The sequence below is a fragment of the Poromitra crassiceps genome (genome assembly GCF_964638095.1).
Source record: "Poromitra crassiceps genome assembly, chromosome: 27".
Lineage (NCBI taxonomy): Eukaryota > Metazoa > Chordata > Actinopteri > Beryciformes > Melamphaidae > Poromitra > Poromitra crassiceps.
In genome coordinates, this window is record NC_139650.1 from 6752175 (window position 1) to 6774470 (window position 22296).

Consider the following 22296-nt stretch of genomic DNA (forward strand, 5'->3'; position numbering starts at 1 on the left):
CGCCTGAATCAGTGCTCCTAGTTAATCATGCACCATCATGTTGTACCAAGAAGATGTCCATCAAGCCCAGGCTTGTGTTTTACTTGCTTTTTTATTAACAGCATTTACTTGTACTTTTACTTTAATATCAGATACTTTAAGACTTTAAGTAAGTGTGACTTTCAGGTATACTTCATCCACCACTGATAAGAGAGGGAAAGTGAGAGGAGAGACCACGTGAGGAAGACCAGTAAGAGAGAGGGAGGGAGAGAGAGAGAGAGAGAGAGAGAGAGAGAGAGAGAGAGAGAGAGAGAGAGAGACAGACAGACAGACAGACAGACAGACAGACAGACAGACAGACAGGCAGGCAGACAGACAGGCAGACAGACAGACAGACAGGCAGACAGACAGACAGACAGACAGACAGACAGACAGACAGACAGACAGGCAGGCAGACAGACAGGCAGACAGACAGACAGACAGGCAGACAGACAGACAGACAGACAGACAGACAGACAGGAGAGGTATGGAGGCAGTGAGACAGACAGACAGACAGCAGAGGTATGGAGGCAGTGAGACAGACAGGCAGTCTGTGGTGGGCTGGCTGGTAGGTGGTTTGGGTTTTGAGTGACAGCTGGAGCCCATACTGAGATGAACACAGCACTTCTTGTTAGTGGCTTCAGATTGGAACCAGATGTTGACTCTGCTACTGTTAGCACTTTCTCACTCACTGTCTGTCTGTCTACCTGCCTGTCTCACCCACTGTCTACCTGCCTGTCTCACTCACTGTCTACCTGCCTGTCTCACTCACTGTCTACCTGCCTGTCTCACTCACTGTCTGTCTGTCTACCTGCCTGTCTCACTCGCTGTCTACCTGCCTGTCTCACTCACTGTCTGTCTGTCTACCTGCCTGTCTCACTCGCTTTCTGCCTGCCTGTCTCACTCACTGTCTACCTGCCTGTCTCACTCACTGTCTACCTGCCTGTCTCACTCACTGTCTACCTGCCTGTCTCACTCACTGTCTGTCTGTCTACCTGCCTGTCTCACTCGCTGTCTACCTGCCTGTCTCACTCACTGTCTACCTGCCTGTCTCACTCACTGTCTGTCTGTCTGTCTACCTGTCTGTCTCACTCACTGTCTACCTGCATGTCTCACTCACTGTCTACCTGTCTGTCTCACTCACTGTCTACCTGCCTGTCTCACTCACTGTCTACCTGCATGTCTCACTCACTGTCTACCTGCCTGTCTCACTCACTGTCTACCTGCCTGTCTCACTCACTGTCTACCTGTCTGTCTCATTCACTGTCTACCTGCCTGTCTCACTCACTGTCTACCTGCCTGTCTCACTCACTGTCTACCTGTCTGTCTCACTCACTGTCTACCTGCCTGTCTCACTCACTCGCTACCTGTCTGTCTCACTCACTGTCTACCTGCCTGTCTCACTCACTCGCTACCTGTCTGTCTCACTCACTGTCTACCTGCCTGTCTCACTCACTCGCTACCTGTCTGTCTCACTCGCTGTCTACCTGCCTGTATCACTCACTCGCTACCTGTCTGTCTCACTCACTGTCTACCTGCCTGTCTCACTCACTGTCTGTCTGTCTGACTGTCTCACTCACTGTCTACCTGTCTGTCTCACTCACTGTCTACCTGTCTGTCTCACTCACTGTCTACCTGCCTGTCTCACTCACTCGCTACCTGTCTGTCTCACTCACTGTCTACCTGCCTGTCTCACTCACTGTCTACCTGTCTGTCTCACTCACTGTCTACCTGCCTGTCTCACTCACTGTCTACCTGCCTGTCTCACTCACTGTCTACCTGTCTGTCTCACTCACTGTCTACCTGTCTGTCTCACTCACTGTCTACCTGTCTGTCTCACTCACTGTCTGTCTGTCTGACTGTCTCACTCACTGTCTACCTGTCTGTCTCACTCACTGTCTACCTGTCTGTCTCACTCACTGTCTACCTGCCTGTCTCACTCACTCGCTACCTGTCTGTCTCACTCACTGTCTACCTGCCTGTCTCACTCACTCGCTACCTGTCTGTCTCACTCACTGTCTACCTGCCTGTCTCACTCACTCGCTACCTGTCTGTCTCACTCACTGTCTACCTGTCTGTCTCACTCACTGTCTACCTGCCTGTCTCACTCACTGTCTGTCTGTCTGACTGTCTCACTCACTGTCTACCTGCCTGTCTCACTCACTGTCTACCTGTCTGTCTCACTCACTGTCTACCTGTCTGTCTCACTCACTGTCTACCTGTCTGTCTCACTCACTGTCTACCTGCCTGTCTCACTCACTGATACCTACCTGCCTGTCTCACTCACGCTCTACCTGCCTGTCTCACTCACTGCCTACCTGCCTGTCTCACTCACTGTCTACCTGCCTGTCTCACTCACTGTCTACCTGCCTGTCTCACTCACTGATACCTGCCTGTCTCACTCACTGTCTACCTGCCTGTCTCACTCACTGTCTACCTGCATGTCTGTCTCACTCACTGTCTCACTGCCTCATTACCTGCCCGGTTTTACTGTCTGTCTGCCTACATGCCTTATTAACTGTCTGCTCGTCTAACTATATGATTAACTGCCCGCCTGCCTGTTTTACAGTGTAACTGACTGTCTGCCTGCCTAATTGTCTTTCTGATGTCAGTTCAGTCTGACAGTCTGTGTGTGTGTGTGTGTGTGTGTGTGTGTGTGTGTGTGTGTGTGTGTGTGTGTGTGTGTGTGTGTGTGTGTGTGTGTGTGTGTGTGTGTGTGTGTGTGTGTGTGTGTGTGTGTGTGTGTGTGTTCCTGGCTGTATAACTAATAATAATAATAATAATAATAATAATAATAATAATAATAATAATACATATGACTTATATAGCGCTTTTCTAATTACTCAAAGATGCTAAATAATATATATATTTTCAATATAACTGACCGTTTGCCTGTTCCCTGCCTTGCTGTCTGCCTATATTCAACTAACTGACTGACTGACTGACTGACTGACTGACTGACTGACTGACTGACTGACTGACTGACAGACAGTATGGCTGTGTGTCTGTTTAGTCTTGCCTACCTGTGAGATACCTTAGATAGTGATGAAGGCCAGAGGGCAGAACACGTTTTGTCCACTATGATTTATTCAACATTAATGTAAATCTCATCTTTCCATAGTGAATTGCACACCAACCTGTCTAAGTGCAGCAGTTCCTGCAAACATGGTCTGTCTGTCTGTCTGTCTGTCTGTCTGTCTGCCTGTCTGCCTGTCTGTCTGTCTGCCTGTCTGTCTGTCTGCCTGTCTGTCTGCCTGTCTGTCTGTCTGTCTGCCTGTCTGTCTGTCTGCAGTGTCTGTCTGCTTGGTAATCTGTCTTTCTGCCTGTCTGCTTACCGCCTGCCAGTGTATTTGCCTGCCTGCAGACTAGAGCTTCACCTCCAGGCAACCAGTGTGAACCCAGCGCTGCTGCCCCTCTCCTCTCCTCTCCTCTCTCTCTCTCTCTCTCTCTCCACTCACATATCTATTTTAGGCAGGTCTGAGAATACCAGCAGCCCACCTATGATCAACTTGAATGATTTTCAGTTAGATTTCTCATTCTACTTACTGACATATTAGACGCACAGCTGTTTGCTCTCCTCATTAAATCAACACTGTTTCATCTCATGTGTAACCTTGATGTATAGGCCTATAGGCTGATTATGCAACATGCAAAGTAGTCTTTGAAACAAATCTCTCTTCAGTGGTAGCCCACAACTTCACCATTCAGTCATGAGCAAAATAAATAAAAAGATAAATATGTGTCACAGTGTGTCCTCAAGACAGTTCCTTCAAAGCTCATCAACAATATTTGATTTTACTCCGAAATCAATTAACAGTTTTGTTATCTAATTTCAGACAACAATTGGGGTTATTTTGTTCTTCTTCGTACAAGTCATGAAACAATTAAATAACTGTACAGGAAACCTAGTGTAAAATGAGCAAGGCTACATATAAGGAAGAAAAAGGATTGGGTTTTATTTACCCCTCTTAGCCTACTGTATCCAAACCATTTCCACTCAGCTTCAATCAACCTCGTAGTAGGCTACTTATAGGCAGTAGCCTGCAAGTGCTGTTGCAATGCCAGCTTTGATTGATTTCAATTGTAACATTAGAAAGAAAGAAAGAAAGAAAGAAAGAAAGAAAGAAAGAAAGAAAGAAAGAAAGAAAGAAAGAAAGAAAGAAAAATAGAAAGAAAGAAAGAAAGAAAGAAAGAAAGAAAGAAAGAAAGAAAGAAAGAAAGAAAGAAAGAAAGAAAGAAAGAAAAACGTGTTATTTAACCTCCACAGTGTAGCCATCAGAAGCCGCGCATCCCACACACCACCTACTTTAACCCATCTCCATCTCGCCCTTCCAGCATCGCCAAGCCAGCCGCCAGGAGCCTCCCAGGCGGATAGCGCGCACCTGTACCCGCCTCCCTCGTCCCCCGACCCGGTCAACCCGCTGACTCACCTGGGGACGCTGCTGGCCGGGCACGACGCACCGAGGAGCGGCGGATGGGACAGGTAGGCTGGAGAGACTCGACCTCCGTTCAACAAAACGCACAGAGCAGTTCCTTTACGTCCCGCACAACAAACACGATGTCCCGGGCCGGGTGAGGAGAGGAGAGGAGAGGTGAGGTCACGGTTTATCCTGAACCTCGGACCCAAAAGCGCTCGCTGTGCCGTGAGGAATGAACGCGTGGACGTGAAAAATGCGTAAAGGTTGTCTCGCTGCGTGACCCTTGTGCGCTGTGCTCACTGGTGGAATGAGGCTGTGGACGGATGGGGTGTAGATATGAACACGCCAGGCCAGGCAGGAGGAGAGAGGTTTTGGGAACGCAGACCCCGCCCACCCCCTGCTTTCAAATCCGAACAGTTGGGGAGCGAAAAACCACATGTATGCAGCCAGGAGAGGATTGAGTTTGGAGAGGTGTGGTTGGGATACACGTAGTTTTAGAATGTTTTTGAATTGTCTAAATGCAAGGCCTAAAATGTGTTGCATTTGAGTCTTTTAATGGTATGGTGTTCTTTATCAGTGCATTAGGTTAATTGCGCAGCTGTGTTTTGTTTTTGCACCCCTCCCCCCCCATAGGTCTAACAATACAGTCAATGGTCTAACATTTGATAGCTTACTAATATTTATAAGGGGTGGAAAGAGTACCAAAAAAATCTACTCAAGTAGAAGTACTGTTTGTGTGTGTGTGTGTGTGTGTGTGTGTGTGTGTGTGTGTGTGTGTGTGTGTGCGTGCGTGTGTGTGTGCGTGCGTGCGTGCGTGCGTGCGTGCGTGCGTGTGTGTGTACACTACTCTATTTATGTACTAGCAATATACCCGGCGTTGCCCGGGCTAAATAGGCACAAAGCAATACGACTGCACAATTTGCTTGGCCGGAAATGATGGTGGTTTCCAGATGGTTTCCAGTACTACACAAGCTGCCTAGCTGTGACCATCCCTGGCTCATAACCCACCGCCATGCAAATGTTCAGCCCAATCCAACCTGGGGTGAGGGTGTCAGCTGTTTTCCAGGTGTTTTCCAGGACTTTCCAGGGGGTTCCAGGACTTGATGACGTGCTCATGACCTTCCGCGGATCATAACCACCCGCCATGCAAAATGGCAGCCCAATCCAACCTGGGGTGTGGGTGTGAGGTGTTTTCCAATTGTTTTCCAGGACTTTCCACGTGGTTCCAGGACTTGATGACGGGTAACACTACCTGTAGAAACGTTGTTGTGAAAAGTTTGCGATATACAACAGGGCTATAACTATGTTTTTCCAGTCGGTTTTCCTACCAGTATAACCGTAGTTGTGAAACCTTGTAATATGTATCTGGTATAGTCGCACGTCGTCATTTGCGTGGAAGAACTCATTGATAAGGAGTGAAGGCTACTCGTTTGTTCCACTGCAACGTAATGACTGCCGCGCTGTTGAACAACTTTGCATCTCTATTCAATGGCATTTGTGTGTGTGTGTGTGTGTGTGTGTGTGTGTGTGTGTGTGTGTGTGTGTGTGTGTGTGTGAAGCTGGTCTGTTGGTTGAGACATGGATTAGAACTTTACAGTATGAAGCTGGCTATAGGTTGAGACTATATAATTCACTCAGTGTGTCTCAGTCTCAGGATGAGTAGGTTTGTGAACTGCTACTCTCTAAACAACTTTCCTCTCGTCAGGTTTTACAGCGCTGACACCTGTTGAGTCTGTGCACAGCTCTCCAACAAGCCTAATGATAATTGCGGCGTGCTATATACAACTTTTAACCACTATTATGAGAGGACCCTCAGGTGAAAGTGCACCCCTCCCCCCCCCCCGCGTCCCCGTCCCCGTTCGTCAGTCCACTCTGTGTCCCCAGTGTGAAATACCAGAGAGCCTCAGCTCCTGACACACTGACCCCTGACCTCTGGAGAGGAGAAGGTCTAATTTAGACTACTGCTGGCACCCTGGTGACTGACCACACACACACACACACACCCACACACACACACACACACACACACACACACGCACACACACACGCACCCACGCGCGCACACACACACACACACACACATTCTCTTTTTTTCCCCTCTACGCACCTTCAAGTGTTCCAGCTGAAGTCATGGTTAGTTCAGTGAATCTCAGACCATCTTTATATGAGCCATTTGTAACCATATGGGGGAATAATGTCTATATAAAATGAGCTGCTACCGCAGAATTATATCCCCCCAGGATGAGGTGGGAGAGAGAGGGAGAGAGAGAGAAAGAGAGACACACACAGAAAGTATAGACGTAGCACAGAGACACAACCAAAAGAAAAAGTGGTCCCATTCAATTGAACATTTTTAAGTGATTTTGTTTCTCTAATCATATATAGCTGCCGGGAAAAAAATAATATTAAATTTGTGTGCAATGTTTCTAGATTAGTTGCTTAATAGACTTGTGCTCACTCAAGGGACTACTGTAGACAAACTTTTCTTAGTGCAGAAAATTGTCTGTCTGTGATCCACATACCAAGCACTGACGAAGGTCCTAGGACCGAAACGTTTGCTTTTTTATTTTCACTATGAGCACTGAGCACTTTATGGGCAAATAAAAGAAAATTATATTTTCGCAAGTCTCAGTCTAAGGAGTCTTCCTTAAATTACTATGCAGTGAGCGAGTCTATTCTGTCAGCTTTCCTTAGTGCAGAAACGCCAGGAAATCTACAATACTAAACACACATGTGCCACACTCAGGACTAATTCATTTGAATAACTTCACTGTTTATTTACATAGTCAAGATGAATTACAGAAAACTGCCAGATGTTTCATTTCTGCTGCATTCTTCAGTGGCTCTGTCTCCAAACGTATTATTTCATCACGTGGTGAGTACACGAGTCACAACATGAGTACACGAGTCACAACATGAGTACACGAGTCACAACATGTACATGTGAGTGTTTGTGACGCTGTTGCAATGTGTATTTTGGGCGACTGAACGGCTGTACCGATCACTACGATTGTAGCGCTAGCTAAGTAGCAGCGATGGCTGTAGCGCTCTTTTTAGGGCACGCAGATTGAAAATAAAACCATGTACATTCTAGTTTTGATATCGACAATATGACAAATGGCCTAAACTCCCAAAACGTTGGTTCCGATAACATCATGAAGCCGAATTACACCTATGCGCTTATCTGTTAGCTCCATGTTGCTTTTGCAGTACTGATGTTGCTGGTCAGACTGTAAACACAGGAATAACCAGCTAATAGCAGTCTAAAAAATTACCATCTCAGCACCGAGTTGCGGTTATTGAGGTATTAAAACGAGCTTGCCCCCCAGAGCTTAAACTTTATTGAATATATATATATTTTTTTTAACCGATGGATTCCCAGATTGCTCATAATATATCTGTATTTTGCTGTTGGTATTCCATGCTCTGCTTCCTTTTCCTGTTTTGAAACCTTCACTTATTTGTAAAGGACTTTTGAACAAAATGGTTTTGTGTTTCAAAGCGCTTTACTTTATAAATGAAGTTGACTACATTACAATACGACTCAGGCGGTGTGACCTCACATGTTTAGGTAAGAGGTCTGGAAAGGGCCACACACAATTCTCCTCCATCTCTGTCTTCTCCCATCCTTCCCTCCCTCCCTCCTTCCCTCCCTCCCTCCCTCTCTCCCTCCTTCCATCCCTCCCTCCCTCCCTCCCTCCTTCCATCCTTCCCTCCCTCCCTCCTTCCATCCTTCCCTCCCTCCCTCCCTCCCTCCCTCCTTCCATCCTTCCCTCCCTCCCTCCATCCTTCCCTCCCTCCCTCCCTCCCTCCCTCCCTCCCTCCTTCCCTCCCTCCCTCCCTCTCTCCTCCCTCCCTCCCTCCCTCCTTCCCTCCTTCCTTCCCTCCCTCCCTCTCTCCTTCCCTCCTTCCCTCCCTCCCTCCCTCCTTCCCTCCCTCCCTCCCTCCCTCCCTCTCTCCTCCCTCCCTCCTTCCCTCCCTCCTTCCCTCCTTCCCTCCCTCCCTCCTTCCCTCCCTCCCTCCCTCCCTCCCTCCTTCCCTCCCTCCCTCCCTCCCTCACGTGTCAACAGTTTTCATTATGAGTAGCATTCCAGAGTGCGGGCCCCGGGGTACTAACTGTGCCTGGCTACTCATCACAACATTATTGGACAGAGAAAACACAACGAATGTGACAGCTGCCACTGTTAGCAGAGCGACACGGGGCTGCTCGCTCCCTTATAGGGTTTCTGCCGCTGCTCAAATTGAACAAAATCGAACCACTTGGAACGAGAGTTTGCAGAGCATGTGGAGGTTTGTGGGCAAATGAAATGATTAATCAAGGCAAACATCTGCTTTATCCATAAACCAGCAATCATTAAACAACACGTGTATGGGAAAATATATTATTACAATTGTTACATCCATTATTGAATTCTTGTACCAACGCTACAAAATGTGGAGTCTTTTGGTGTGTGGCTTAGTGTTGGTCCCGTCACTTTTTCTTGTTCTACGGAAGCAAAACATCTGAAATCTAACAAGAATAGACAAGAACTTGTGGCTTTTGTATTCGAATGAAATCGCAAGTGGACAAGTGTGAAATACACAGAGATATATGATATATATATATATATATACAACGACATTGAGGACCTTCTACACTACAGTATGTCAGAATTGTCCACTCTGGTTAAGCCATGGACTGCGGTCACGCCATCCGTGCTGTGGAGAAGCTGGTCTTGCATGCGTGCAATTACAGGGAAAGAGGTTACAGTATTGTACTGGCCGGACACTACAGGTGTTGTGCCAAAAAGTGATTTGCGTTTTGAATTGGATTAGGGGAACGAGGGTCTGGCGGGGCGGGAGTCCGTGTGTAGTCCGGCGAGGGGTGCTTAAGTGTGGGGTGCGCAGGTTCGGCTAGTGGACCGGGTGCTGGAGGGGGGTCTCCCCCGGAGAAGGTGGAAGCTGGACGGGTAGAAAGGCTGGGTGGTGGGGGTGGGTTGGTGCCCTGGGTGTTTTGGGCCTGCCATGGGGCTCACAGGGTGGGGAGAGGCAGTGCTGTGCGTAGTCCCACGGAGCGAAATCAGTTTCTGGCAGCAAATCACTTTTTGGCACAACACCATCACAACTTTCTCAAAAGCAATCTACTGTTACCTCACACCACAAACCTGTATGGTCGGGAATTATGTACCCTAACAAAATCTTGACAAACGAATTCTCATTTTTAAATCAAGGTGTGTTTTTTGTTTTTGTTTTTTGCAATTCCATCGCGGGCCACACAGGCCGCAAGTTGAGTATCAGTGTTCTACAGTTTGTACACTTTGTAGGGGGACGTTTTGCTGCTGTCATTACGGTAGTCTGTCTCCTTCAGTCCAAAGCCCAAAATGTCCGAGGTTTCACTTCTTGCCAATGTAAGTTCTTTGACAAAGTCCTGACTGTGAAGGTGTTTCTTTGTCTGTGATTGACGGGGCTCTAATCCAATCAGGAGGCTGGACCCAACGTTCCAGGGCTGCCGGTTGCCGGGAATGAGCAGGGAGCCAGGAAGAGATGCCCACCCAGACCAGAGCATTACCATCCTGCACGCCAGAGTTGCTCAGAAGTCCTACGGCAATGAGAAACGGTATGATGACACTCTCTCTACAGCAACACCTCCAACTGCAATACGACTTTTTCACTATTTTAGATCACATCCCATATAGATGATGGTCATAGAGTGCACCTATTTATTAATTTATGCCAACAAATGTATGCCAAAAAAATTCACAAAAATCCATTTTCTTCATTAAAAACAAAATCTACAGTATGCATATGTCAGCATCTACTGTACTACCCAAGTTCAACTAATAATATGATATCCAGCAGCTGTCAATCAATCTCCAACTGTCATTCTCAAGTGTGGCAACTGTGCAGTGTGACACAGAGATATAGCCTAACGTTAACTACTGTAGCTGATTTTTCTCCGAGGGGAAAAGGCTCAAAAGTACAGTCTCACTCCCAGGATCAAAAAAGGGCTTTTCACACTATGCTCTTAGCCCGGGGCTATCTAATGGCCCATTTCCACCGCTGGTATCAGCGCGGCCCTGCCCAGCTCGTCTCGCTTTTTTGTCTCATTCCACCGATCAAAAACGTGGACAGCCCGGGTTGAGTCGGGGTTGAGTCGTGCTGCTTTTGGTCCCTGCTCTGTTGAGGTTCCAGGGCTGTGGACCCGGTACCATACGGTGACGTGAAAACACTGCAGACGACTGATTGGTCAGGCAGAATCGTGTTTACTCTATCTACTGACTGTCAATGCTGCATACCAGTTTAGTGGGGCTTACCTTCTCTTCTGTTATGTTATTTCCATCAGTCTTTTGTGTTGCTGCCTTCGCCTCTGGTGAAATAAAATCGATCTCCTTACTCAGCTTTAACATGGCGGTGGTTTTCAATTGTTTTGAGAGAGAAAAAGTCGCTCCTCAGGAAGCCCTTGTAGTTGTGTGCAGCGTTGGCTCCGCTAGGCCGCAGGCGGGGGTTTAGTGAAGCCGCGGTCTTGCCTGGTGAGATGCCGCCGGGGGTTCACTTCTCCCTGTAGCGCAACTCCCGTCCCTCGCGCAGCGCATGCATGTGAGTTTGACTAACAACAAAGTGATATCCATTCTCCTGGCCGATTGTCACATTTGCCCATGTACACTGTAGGTCATTTAGAGGCACCAGTATTTCATAAACAGTTTAAAAGTTCTGTGTATGGATTTAATTTTAACGTTATATGTTATAGCCTACTTCGGCTATGGGCGGAGGGCAGATATGCGGTCGCTATGACGACCAGGTGTGGGCGGAGGCGAGTAAACTTACTATGGAAACAGAGTCTATATCAAGTAGAGCCGAGTAAGAACAGGTCGAGTAGAGCTGTACTGTGCTGTTATATGTGGTGGAAATTAGCCATAAGCCCTGGGCTTCTGTCACCCACTTTTCAATGGTCCAATCAAACTCCCCAAACGTTATGTCCCGCCTCTCTAGCAGCCTGTTGTCCAATCAAATTCCTCCCAGTCTCTGGTCACACCTACACTCAACATTTCGCTCGGAAATAGGCCCACGTCACGATAAGGAAGTTAATACTCTTGAAATGTCATTTCAGCTAGACTTGAACTGTCAGCTAAATACACATGCAGCAACCTCACTGAAACTCAACAAACACAAACCACTGAATGCTGATGTACAGTAAGTTACTGTCAGTAACTGAACATTACCCACAGGTTCTTCTGTTGATGCTCAGTAACTGAACATTACCCACAGGTTCTTCTGTTGATGCTCAGTAACTGAACATTACCCACATGTTCTTCTGCTGATGCTCAGTAACTGAACATTACCCACAGGTTCTTCTGTTGATGCTCAGTAACTGAACATTACCCACAGGTTCTTCTGTTGATGCTCAGTAACTGAACATTACCCACAGGTTCTTCTGTTGATGCTCAGTAACTGAACATTACCCACAGGTTCTTCTGTTGCTGCTCAGTAACTGAACATTACCCACAGGTTCTTCTGTTGCTGCTCAGTAACTGAACATTACCCACAGGTTCTTCTGTTGATGCTCAGTAACTGAACATTACCCACAGGTTCTTCTGCTGATGCTCAGTAACTGAACATTACCCACAGGTTCTTCTGCTGATGCTCAGTAACTGAACATTACCCACAGGTTCTTTTGCTGATGCTCAGTAACTGAACATTACCCACAGGTTCTTTTGCTGATGCTCAGTAACTGAACATTACCCACAGGTTCTTCTGTTGCTGCTCAGTAACTGAACATTACCCACAGGTTATTCTGTTGATGCTCAGTAACTGAACATTACCCACAGGTTCTTCTGTTGATGCTCAGTAACTGAACATTAAACACAGGTTCTTCTGTTGATGCTCAGTAACTGAACATTAAACACAGGGTATTCTGTTGATGCTCAGTAACTGAACATTACCCACAGGTTCTTCTGTTGATGCTCAGTAACTGAACATTACCCACAGGTCCTTCTGTTGATGCTCAGTAACTGAACATTACCCACAGGTTCTTCTGTTGATGCTCAGTAACTGAACATTACCCACAGGTTCTTCTGCTGATGCTCAGTAACTGAACATTACCCACAGGTTCTTCTGTTGATGCTCAGTAACTGAACATTACCCACAGGTTCTTCTGCCCTCCTCCCTGTGTTTACATCGGCGGCCGTGGCTGGAGAGTCATGCAGGACCGTCTGAAAGGTGAGCAGCTGGAACCTTTTCAGACATTTTCCAGTACAACACATTTGGTCACACTTTATTTTAGGGTTACACTAATAAGACGTTACAAGCCGGGTGTCCGGGGTAGTGTGTGTGTGTGTGTGTGTGTGTGTGTGTGTGTGTGTGTGTGTGTGTGTCCGGGGTAGTGCAGCGGTAGATTCCCTGCCTACCAACACGAGGGTCACAGGTTCACGCCCCCGCGTTACCTCCGGCTTGGTCGGGCGTCCATACAGGCACGATTGGCTGTGTCTGCTGGTGGGAAACCGGATTAAGGGTATGTGTCCTGGTCACTGCACTAGCGCCTCCTCTGGTCAGTCGGGGCACCCGTTCGGGGCGGAAGGAAACTGGTGGGAATAGCATGATCCTCCCACGTGCTACGTCCTGCTCCCCGCTGTCAGGTGAAAAGAAACGGCTGGCAACCATGCATGTGTCAGAGGAAGCATGGTGCTAGTCTACGGCTGGGCAAAAAAAAAAAAAAAAGACGCTCCAAGCCATACTTTGTATCAAATTAGATAAGAACTACCGTAAATTCCGGACTATAAGCCGCACCGGTGTATAAGCCGCACCTGCAAAGTTGACTATTTTTTTCTTATATAAGCCGCACCGGACTATAAGCCGCGGGTGTTTTAATGGTTTTTTTTATTTTTTATTGTGTTTTAATGTTTAATTACCATATGTAAGGGTTCATGCACAGAGGGGATTGTCGGGAAAGAGATGGCTGTTTGAGGAAGCTCCCATTTATTAACATTTCAACAAAACAACATAACACAACACCACCTGTGTTGTTTTTTACAGTGCACACAGTGTCATACAGTGTCATACAGTGTGGTGAAAAGAGGGCAAGAGAGGAAATTAAAACTTATTATAGTTATATAGGATTTATAGTTAGAAAGAGTGCTAAAAAAGAGAGTTTTTTTTTTTTTTTTTTTTTTTTTAATCCATAGATAAGCCGCATCGTTATATAAGCCGCAGGGGCCAAAAAAGGCCAAAAAACGGGAAAAAAGGTGCGGCTTATAGTCCGGAATTTACGGTAGATAGTAAACAAAGACATGTATACCCTAAATTAGACACCATACACTTAAATTATGCTGTAATTACAAGCAGCATACTGTATATGCCGTATCACTCTATAAGAAATGCTATATATACTAGAAATATACTAGGCTATACTTACTATACAAATTATACTCTAATTAGAAATACACCATTAGACCCCATTTTACAAGATCATCATAGTCTAATTAGAAATCAAATACAAAGATCCAAATTAATTTAGTTAGATATAGCGTTTATAATAGACAAAACACTGATCGGATCTACATTTATTTGCTCTTAATTTAACATAGTTTCATTTTCTCACAGCGGTTTAGGTTTTAGGTTGATTGTGTCTAATTACCAATTAGACACGATACACCTAAATGGTGTTTGCGTGTGTCGCTGTCACGCGTGTGCCTTCTCCTGTTCCTGTAGCACCAGACAAAAAGAAACCGTAAGTGAGTACCGTAGTAACTGTTTGCATCCTTATTCTGCGGAACATCTACTGAGTTCTCTGCAGAGTTCTGCGGGCACAGATTCCATGTGGGCCTAACTACTAATTAGGCTCTAACTGTGTTTGTTTACTGTCTAATGAAGAACATATTATTTCTAGTTGTCTCATTTGTTTGCCTTTTAAGGTCTTATTAGTGTACCATGAAATAAAGTGTGACAGACTGAATATAGCCACTGTCATTGAAAGTGACATTTCAAATTTGCTGCCTTACGCTTTCGGTTGGTATTCCTCCTTCCCTATACCTTCCTCACCTATATCTGTCTCATCCCATCTCTACCTCTTTATCCCCCCCCTCTCCTCTCTGTCTTCCTGTGGGCCGGCCCTCCAGCGGCTGGTTATGGAGACTCGGTGTATCGAGGCTACATGTGTCTGGACAGCTCCTGTCAGTCGCAGGCAGACACATTCAAACTGGTCTTCGATGAGCAGCCAAACGCCAGGGTGAGAGCACAGCACACGTGTGTGTGTGTGTGTGTGTGTGTGTGTGTGTGTGCGCGTGCGCGCGCGAGCGTGTGTGTGCGTCCACATCTGAGGTTTGCACAACTTGAATAACTCATATCTGTTATTCTATATTCTATATCTGTTATGATATTTATGTGTATCAGCGTCATTACAGCAGCCAAAGTGCAGCTCAAGTAATATGTGAAGGATCATCTTGAGTCGGAGATTTGATCAATGTTGGCGAGTTGCCAGTCATAAATATCAGAACATAATATCGCAATATCACAATATATGTCACAATATATCGTCCCACGATATATCGCGATATCAAAACGTGACAATATGTATCGTTGAGATTAAATCTCATATCGCGAGAAAAAGAAGCTGAACATGGTGGCACTGATCTGCATCTGATTGCATGCTCGCTCTCCTTTTCATTGCTTTGTTTGAACAGACGAGGGACGTTACAGACACGGAGGATGAAAATGGTGAAATTACTCAAATTAGCGTGGAGGATGCCCCCTCAACTTACAAATCGATCGCAAAAAAAGATTGTTAAAATATCGTATAGTATCGTTATCGTGAACCCAATATCGTGTATCGTATCGTATCGTGAACTGAGTGTATCGTGACACCCCTAATATATATATATCTGTATAAAAAAAACAGCTTTTTGACATGCAAAATAGAAAATACAAAATGTGGGTTTTTACACCAGTCTTTAGGCCTACTCAACAAGTTAATCAACCAACCAAACTTCCTGCATTAGCTGTCACTGTGCTTGTAGACATGCTGTATTTCAACATTGTATTACAATGTTTACGATGAATACTGTTGCCTGTTTGGGTGTAATTCTCCCACACTTTTTGCCTGCATGCTTGGCTTCCTCTGTATAAGCGTTGAAAGTTAAATTTCGCTTTCGTGGTGTTAAATCATTTCAGCGACAAAAAAAGGGAAATAGCATAGCCTACATTGTCGATTAATCGGTTAATATACGTTTGATCAATCACATTATTAACAGCGATTCATAGATTGTCTATTAATCATTAACAAATAAATAATTCACCTATACAACTCCAGCAGTTTGTTATTGAGCTGCAGTTCTGTCCAACCCTGGAGTCCAGCTCCAGCCCGTTGTGTGTGACAGACAGACGCTCCTCTGTGTGTTTACCCAGACCAGACTTACAGCTCTTTATGACAGGACTGTTGACTCCACAAACAGCCACGTCTCACTGAGGAACTACGCTGCTGCTGCAAACACACTGGCCTGTTGCTTGTGTATTCACTAGCGCTTTCAGACAGACACGGTTCTGGTTCTGGCTCTGGCTCCGTTCTGGAGTCTCAGAACCTTGGTGCTTTCTGGCGAACCAGCCCGTGTTCACACCAGTTTAAGCGGAACCAAAGTGGGAGGACATTATTCGGTAGTCCTTCTTCAGTTTATTTTTATTTTTTTAAGTTTATTAATTATTTGGTCTGGCGTTCGAGTGAACCCAGCCTTGGCCCTCTCTTCTGCAAGTTCGGCATATGACTTGCTCTTTCTTGTACTGCTTTCTAGCTTTTCTTTAGATTCGGTAGATGCCCAAATCGCCACTAAACATTTGGTTTCCTCAGGAGACCACTGCAAATAATTTTTCTCTGTGTTGTCACTGCCTTCTTCTCCTTCCTGCTCGTTTTCACAGCCTAGAATGAGACACGCCCACTGATGATGTCACGGTTCCCAAGGAAAACCAACTATTTTTTGGTTCCGCTGAGAACCAACTTTTCAGGTTCCGAACCAATTATTTTTTCGGTCTGAACGCGCCGGCCAGTTCAGATTAGGGTTCTGGAACCGGAACCGGCACGGAGCCCTGCCGGTGTGAAAGCCCTGAGAGAGAAGGCACGCTACAGCAGCGACATCAGGGAAGCCTCCGTCCTAGAGTTCTCAATGTCAGCCCAAACCCGACGGGTACCGCTCAGTCCGACGGGTTTGGGTCGGCACGGGCTGAGATTTTTATCTTACTTGGCCGGGTCGGGCGGAGCTCGGGCTGGCAAAAAATATGCTATAGGCTATATTTAGGACTATACTATGCTATTTACACACAGAGTCTGCACAGTGGTGCTCATGTTTGAGACCGTCCTACATCTATGTTACTGTAGCAGACACATGAGTAGGCTCTAGAGAAGGCTAGAATAATGAGGATCAAAATTATTGTGAATCAAAACGTTCTTTTAAATGACTATTTTATGATGAGATTACAATTAGAACTTTTTTCTTCTTTTTGGTTTTCCAAATCCCTTGCAGTGCAGCAAATGTAAAAAGTGGGACTTTTGCAAATGCCTAGAATCTGTGAAATATTTCTGAAAAGTCTCCCATTTTATGAATAGTTGGTGGGTACAGTAGTTGGCACCTGGTGCTGCCTGCACAACAAGGCCCTATAGTCTCTATCCAGACTCTTCTCTTCTGTGGTTCCTCGGTGAACCATTTACCAAACTCCATTCGATCTGCAGAGTCTCTCTCAGAAAAGGATAAAGACCGAGGTCCTTAGTGCCTCCATGGACTCTATGCACATGTCCTGTTGTAGCAGAAGAACTTAGCTTTATGGCACTTAGAACCTGGCTTGCTTATTATGTCATATTCATTCTCATATGTACGTCACTTTGTTGATGACAAATTGTAATTGTAATATGGAAAATTACGAACGATGTGTCATCTCCTATCACATACAGTATTTATAAATATAAAGGTAATACCGAGAACCGTTCGTCGGATCGACTTCAGACTCCGATGTTTGAATGAGAGGAAGGGCAGGGAGGGGAACGGGCACTGCACTAGTTGGTTTAAATACACTTTCAGTCTAGTTAAAGGAGTCGTGACACCTCTCTCTCTCCGTCTCTCTCTTTCTCCCCCCTCTCTCTCTCCGTCTCTCTCTTTCTCCCCCCTCTCTCTCTCTGTCTCTCTCTCTCTCTCTCTCTCCACCACAGCTGTTTGCTTGTGCCAAGTCCCTGTTCATCTCTGACCAGGACAAGAGGAAGCACTTCCGCCTGTTGCTCCGCCTCTTCCTGGGCAATGCACAGGAGGTGGGCTCGTTCCATAGCCGGATGATCAAAATCATCTCCAAACCGTCCCAGAAGAGGCAGTCCATGAAGAACGCCGACCGTGAGTAACGCTGTTCACAAAGGGTCCTCTTCCACTTCCACTATCTTTTCAACCCAGGAAACAAGGCATGAGAAGGAATATAAAAGTGCTACATGTCCCATTTTAATATCAACAAATTATGACCACATAGAACTCTGAGTATATTTAATGTAACAGTACACAGAACGACAGGTAACCCAACAGAACACACGTGGAGTTATGATGACCAGACAAAAAGACAGACAGGTGAACAGGATGAATCATGATTCGGAGAAAAAGAAAGAAAGAAAGAAAGAAAGAAAGAAAGAACGAAAGAAAGAAAGAAAGAAAGAAAGACAGAAAGAAAGAAAGAAAGATGTCAAATCGCTGAGGTTACTGTGCGTCGTGAAATACTGAACCTTCGTCTCTCTACTCTGGCGTGTGTGTGTGTGTGTGTGTGTGTGTGTGTGTGTGTGTGTGTGCGTGTGTGCGTGTGTGTGTGTGTTATTGCACATATGGATTTCAAAAAGGTCAAAATGACCACTGTGGCCATTCTACTGATAAATGTAAACATAGTCCTATTTGTTTCCCATGCCATACTGTGAGGGTTAAGGTCCTTCGTGCGATTAATTCGCACGTCAATAATATTTTCCGAACCTATATCAGTCAATGCAACCGTGCATACCAACGGCGAAGTTTATTTATTTTTTCGAACCACGGTCGATTTTTCAGAAATTCGCTTCCGACGTGTACATAGTCTCTTAGAACAGACGAGTTGGCTTCCGCAATTTTCAAATGCTTCCGCCATACCGTCTGTACTTCGTGGGGGAGAATCATGCACCAACCGGAATGGGAAGCAGAAAGGCGGGGTTTCCGCTCATTAGTCCAATCAGAATTTTTTTAAGGCGGGTCTTCCGCTCATTAGTCCAATCAGAATTTATTTCCGTGGACACACGTGCCGTGATTGGTCGGATTTTGTCGAACTTCCTCCAGTCTGAAGGTTTTTTTCCCAACTTGCTTGTGCATGTTCTGGGGGTGTAACGTACAGACTGTATATAGCTGCATTCGCCGGATGTAGATGAGACAGTCTGTTTTAAGAGACTAACGTGTACACATCTGTGGCTGTGATTGACAGGTGGGTCAAAACTCGCATCGCAATTTCGTGCCGTATATTCGCATCGCTCTTTACTGTATAACGTTCATGTTCAATTGTCTCTCAGTGTTCTTGATGTCAGGTCAATGAGAAAAGATGACATCACTTTTGTTTTTGTGTGTGTATGAGGTAAACAAGTCAGGAAAATAACTTTATCTTCCAATGTCTGATAGATGCCAAACCAGAACCAGCTACCAGCTGTGTCACCTGTACATTTTTACCAGCCAAATAGGAATATCACAGCAGAAAATGATTTGAGCATCTGCTTAAGTTGAGTCTTGAAGGAAGAAGCACACTGCTCACTCAGCATCGCTTCTTTTATTAAACAGACACGTTTTGTCAACACTTTGTCAAAAGTGTTTTACAGCATTTCTGCCACAATGATCTTAAAAAGACAAAGCATCTGCTTAAGTAAAAACGTGTCAAAATGTAACAAAAAATCTCCCTCTGAATGGGTTGCATAATCTAATTAAAAAATATGATCACATAATTGCTCAATGTCATGACATCATCAGGTAAAATGTGACTTACCTTTGCTTCATGAGGTATCTTTGTAGTAATAATATGTATTCCCTTCCATTGATGGCTTTTTGGTTTCTCTTAGAAAAGGGCAAGGTTGTATTGCATTTCTTTAAACTCATTCGAGTGACACTTTTATGAAATCATTACATTATCCAGCAGCTATGACCTTTATCAGTTCCTAGAAGGATCTTTGAATGTTTTCTGTTTTCCGGCCAGAAAGAGGAGAGAAGAATTAAAGAAGACAAAGAAGTCAAATCCAAACTTCCTCAGCGTGATGGTGGTGATATAGGATCGTATATGTGTCTCAGCGTGTTGGTGGTGATATAGGATCGTATATATGTCAGTGTTTTGTGTGTGAGAAGCAACACTATAGTGAATGTGTAGTGAGTCTGACTGATGGCACATCATATATTTACACACTGCCCATCTCCCCCCAAACCAAACCACAGCCCCCAACTCTGCAGTGTGTGAAAGCAAAACAGACCCGCATGCCTCTCGTCACACTGCTCATTAGTAACTGTGTGTGTGTGTGTGTGTGCGCGTGTGCACGCGCGCGTGTGTGTGTGTGTGTGTGTGTGTGTGTGTGTGTGTATGTGTGTGTGTGTTAAAGTGGGTGAAAGTGCGTCATTTGGATGGTGGCATTTAGACGTTTGTCACCAATGAGAGAGCTCTCCCCATGCCCCCCCCCCTGTATTCTCTCTCTCTCTCTCTCTCTCTCTCTCTCTTTCTCTCTCTCTCTTTCTCTCTCCCTTTCTCTCTCTCTCTCTTTCTCTCTCTCTCTTTCTCTCTCCCTTTCTCTCTCTCTCTCTCTCTCTCTCTCTCTCTCTCTTGGTATTTGGGCTTATAAAGCCTTAGGAAGCACCTGCACTATCTGTTGTACCTACAGGTTGCAAATTATGCATCAACCAGGGGCGTCGCTAGCCCTGGGCTTCCGGGGCTAGAGCCCCGGATGTTTTTTTCCTAGCCCCGGAGGTTTTTTCTTTTTTTTTTTTTCTTTTTTTATTCAATAAACAAAGTCTGGCATTAATAATCAGTACATTATACAAAAAAATCAGACTAAACATTTACAAAATTGGAACAGACAATCAAATGAACAACAAAATAAAATAAATAAAGCAAAATCATTAAGTCAGAGTTCTAAACAGTTTTCTAAAAAAAAAGAAAAGAAAATATCAGTAGGCTATGCAGGACCAAATTATCAGTTACTATTGTCATAGTGTGTCATTACATAATGTTTCTGCTTCACTCCTCACCACCTCCTCTCCACACGAGCTCATCATCTCACTATGAAATTATTCAAACAAATGACATGCGCCAACATGCACAGCATCACAGTAGCTACAACTATGAAATTATCTTATGTTATTTAGTTGTGAAGATATTTTCTGAGATAAATGGGCCTTGATGCTCAAGGCCCATTTATCTCAGAAAATATCTTCACACAGAATATTATTAACCATACAACCTACAACCTACAACGCTAGCATCAGCATGAAGCCACAGCCATCCACTCCAATGTCTATAGAAGCTAACGTTAGCATGACTGTCACAATAACAATGCCTTCACTTCACAGTTACATTAAACAAAACCACACATCACTGCTTCATTAAACCATTACAACAAACAATACGTTGTTCCCAATTCCAGCTAGGCGCTTTTGATTAGATAGAACCGTAGGTTGAAGAGCGACATGTGTTTTGCGACCGGCCGGTGAGCACACCTTACGTCAAGTAGCGTAGATATAACATCACTACGTCCGCTCTAAGTTTCAAAATAAAAGTACCATATGATACAAAAACGGCACCATCAGAATTTAGGTTTACAGGAAGCGTGTACCTTAATAAAATACCTTCACAGGAGTTACTGGGGGGGTTCGTACCATTGAGATATAATATTTAATAAAATAAAATATGTAAATTTGCTAAGTGGACTCCCGCCAGAACCCTATCAAGGACCTCTGGTGGTCCCTGGACCTTGAGACCCACTAATCTTGTTCTTCTGTATCCATCTCAAATGACTCACAACATGGGTATTTACGGATTGGAAAAACCAAATTTTTTTGAGTGGGGGGAGGGGGGTCCACTCCCCCCTTACCCCCCCTCCCCGTCGTGGTACCTGGCTAAAGCCCCCAATGTCTTCAGGGGCTAGAAACGCCCCTGGCATCAACCAACCAGGAATCCCTGCTGGCAAAGGGATTAGAAGTTAGTAATCCTTAATCCCTGGTAGCAGTACTTCCAGCTTGCTCGGTCATCCATACAGGCACAATTGGCCATGTCTGTGGGTGGGCTGCTGGATTAAGGGTATGTGCCCTGGTGCACTAGTGCCTCGTCTGGTCGCTCTGTGCGACTGGGGGAATACAGGCATGATCCTTCCACATGCTACCTCCTACCGATGAAAACCCCTCGCTGTCAGGTGAAAAGAAGCCGCTGGCGACTGCACATGTATCGGAGGAAGCGTGTGCTAGTCTACAACACTTCCCAGACCGGGAGAGGGGGTGGGGCAGCTACCGGGAGGCGGAATTGGCCAAGTAGGCCTACAATTGGGGGGAAGAATCTGGGGGGACGGGACTTTTCGGGTGAGTCACTCAGCCAGTCAGTCACTCAAGCCTCTTTTAGATTGGCCAAAAAAGCCACTAAAACCCATTTTAGATTGGCCCAAAATCCCACTAATATCCACAAACTAATGGGAGTTTACGGAAGTTCTACCAAGAGACGGAACTAGTTACGTCATCACATTCAATTATCCAATAACAGCCTGCCATTCGTCCAAGCGGTCTGGTTAAAAGGAGTGCCCCTCCTACCTGTCTATTGCTCTTGTCTCCTATGCAGGGCCGTAGCCAGAGTTCCGAAATAGGGGAGGTCCAGCAAGGGGAGGCGGAAAAAATTGAGT

General features: G+C 45.5%; 2 protein-coding genes across 2 annotated transcripts in view; one reads left to right on the top strand and one right to left on the bottom strand.

Annotated features, from left to right (window-relative positions):
• The window catches only part of LOC310799171 (matrilin-4-like), a 77620-nt gene extending 73041 nt beyond the window's left edge, over positions 1-4579 (bottom strand). The window contains 1 exon segment of the mRNA XM_083661740.1: positions 4449-4579. The gene's annotated coding sequence lies outside the window, so the exon portion shown is untranslated.
• The window catches only part of LOC310799403 (recombining binding protein suppressor of hairless-like protein), a gene marked incomplete at both ends in the record, with an annotated part of 48626 nt that overhangs the window by 7331 nt on the left and 18999 nt on the right, over positions 1-22296 (top strand). The window contains 5 exons of the mRNA XM_083661991.1: positions 4354-4501; positions 9898-10032; positions 12562-12632; positions 14528-14637; positions 17599-17773. Coding sequence (XP_083518117.1) covers positions 4354-4501; positions 9898-10032; positions 12562-12632; positions 14528-14637; positions 17599-17773 — 639 coding nt within the window. The remainder of the gene's footprint in view (positions 1-4353; positions 4502-9897; positions 10033-12561; positions 12633-14527; positions 14638-17598; positions 17774-22296) is intronic.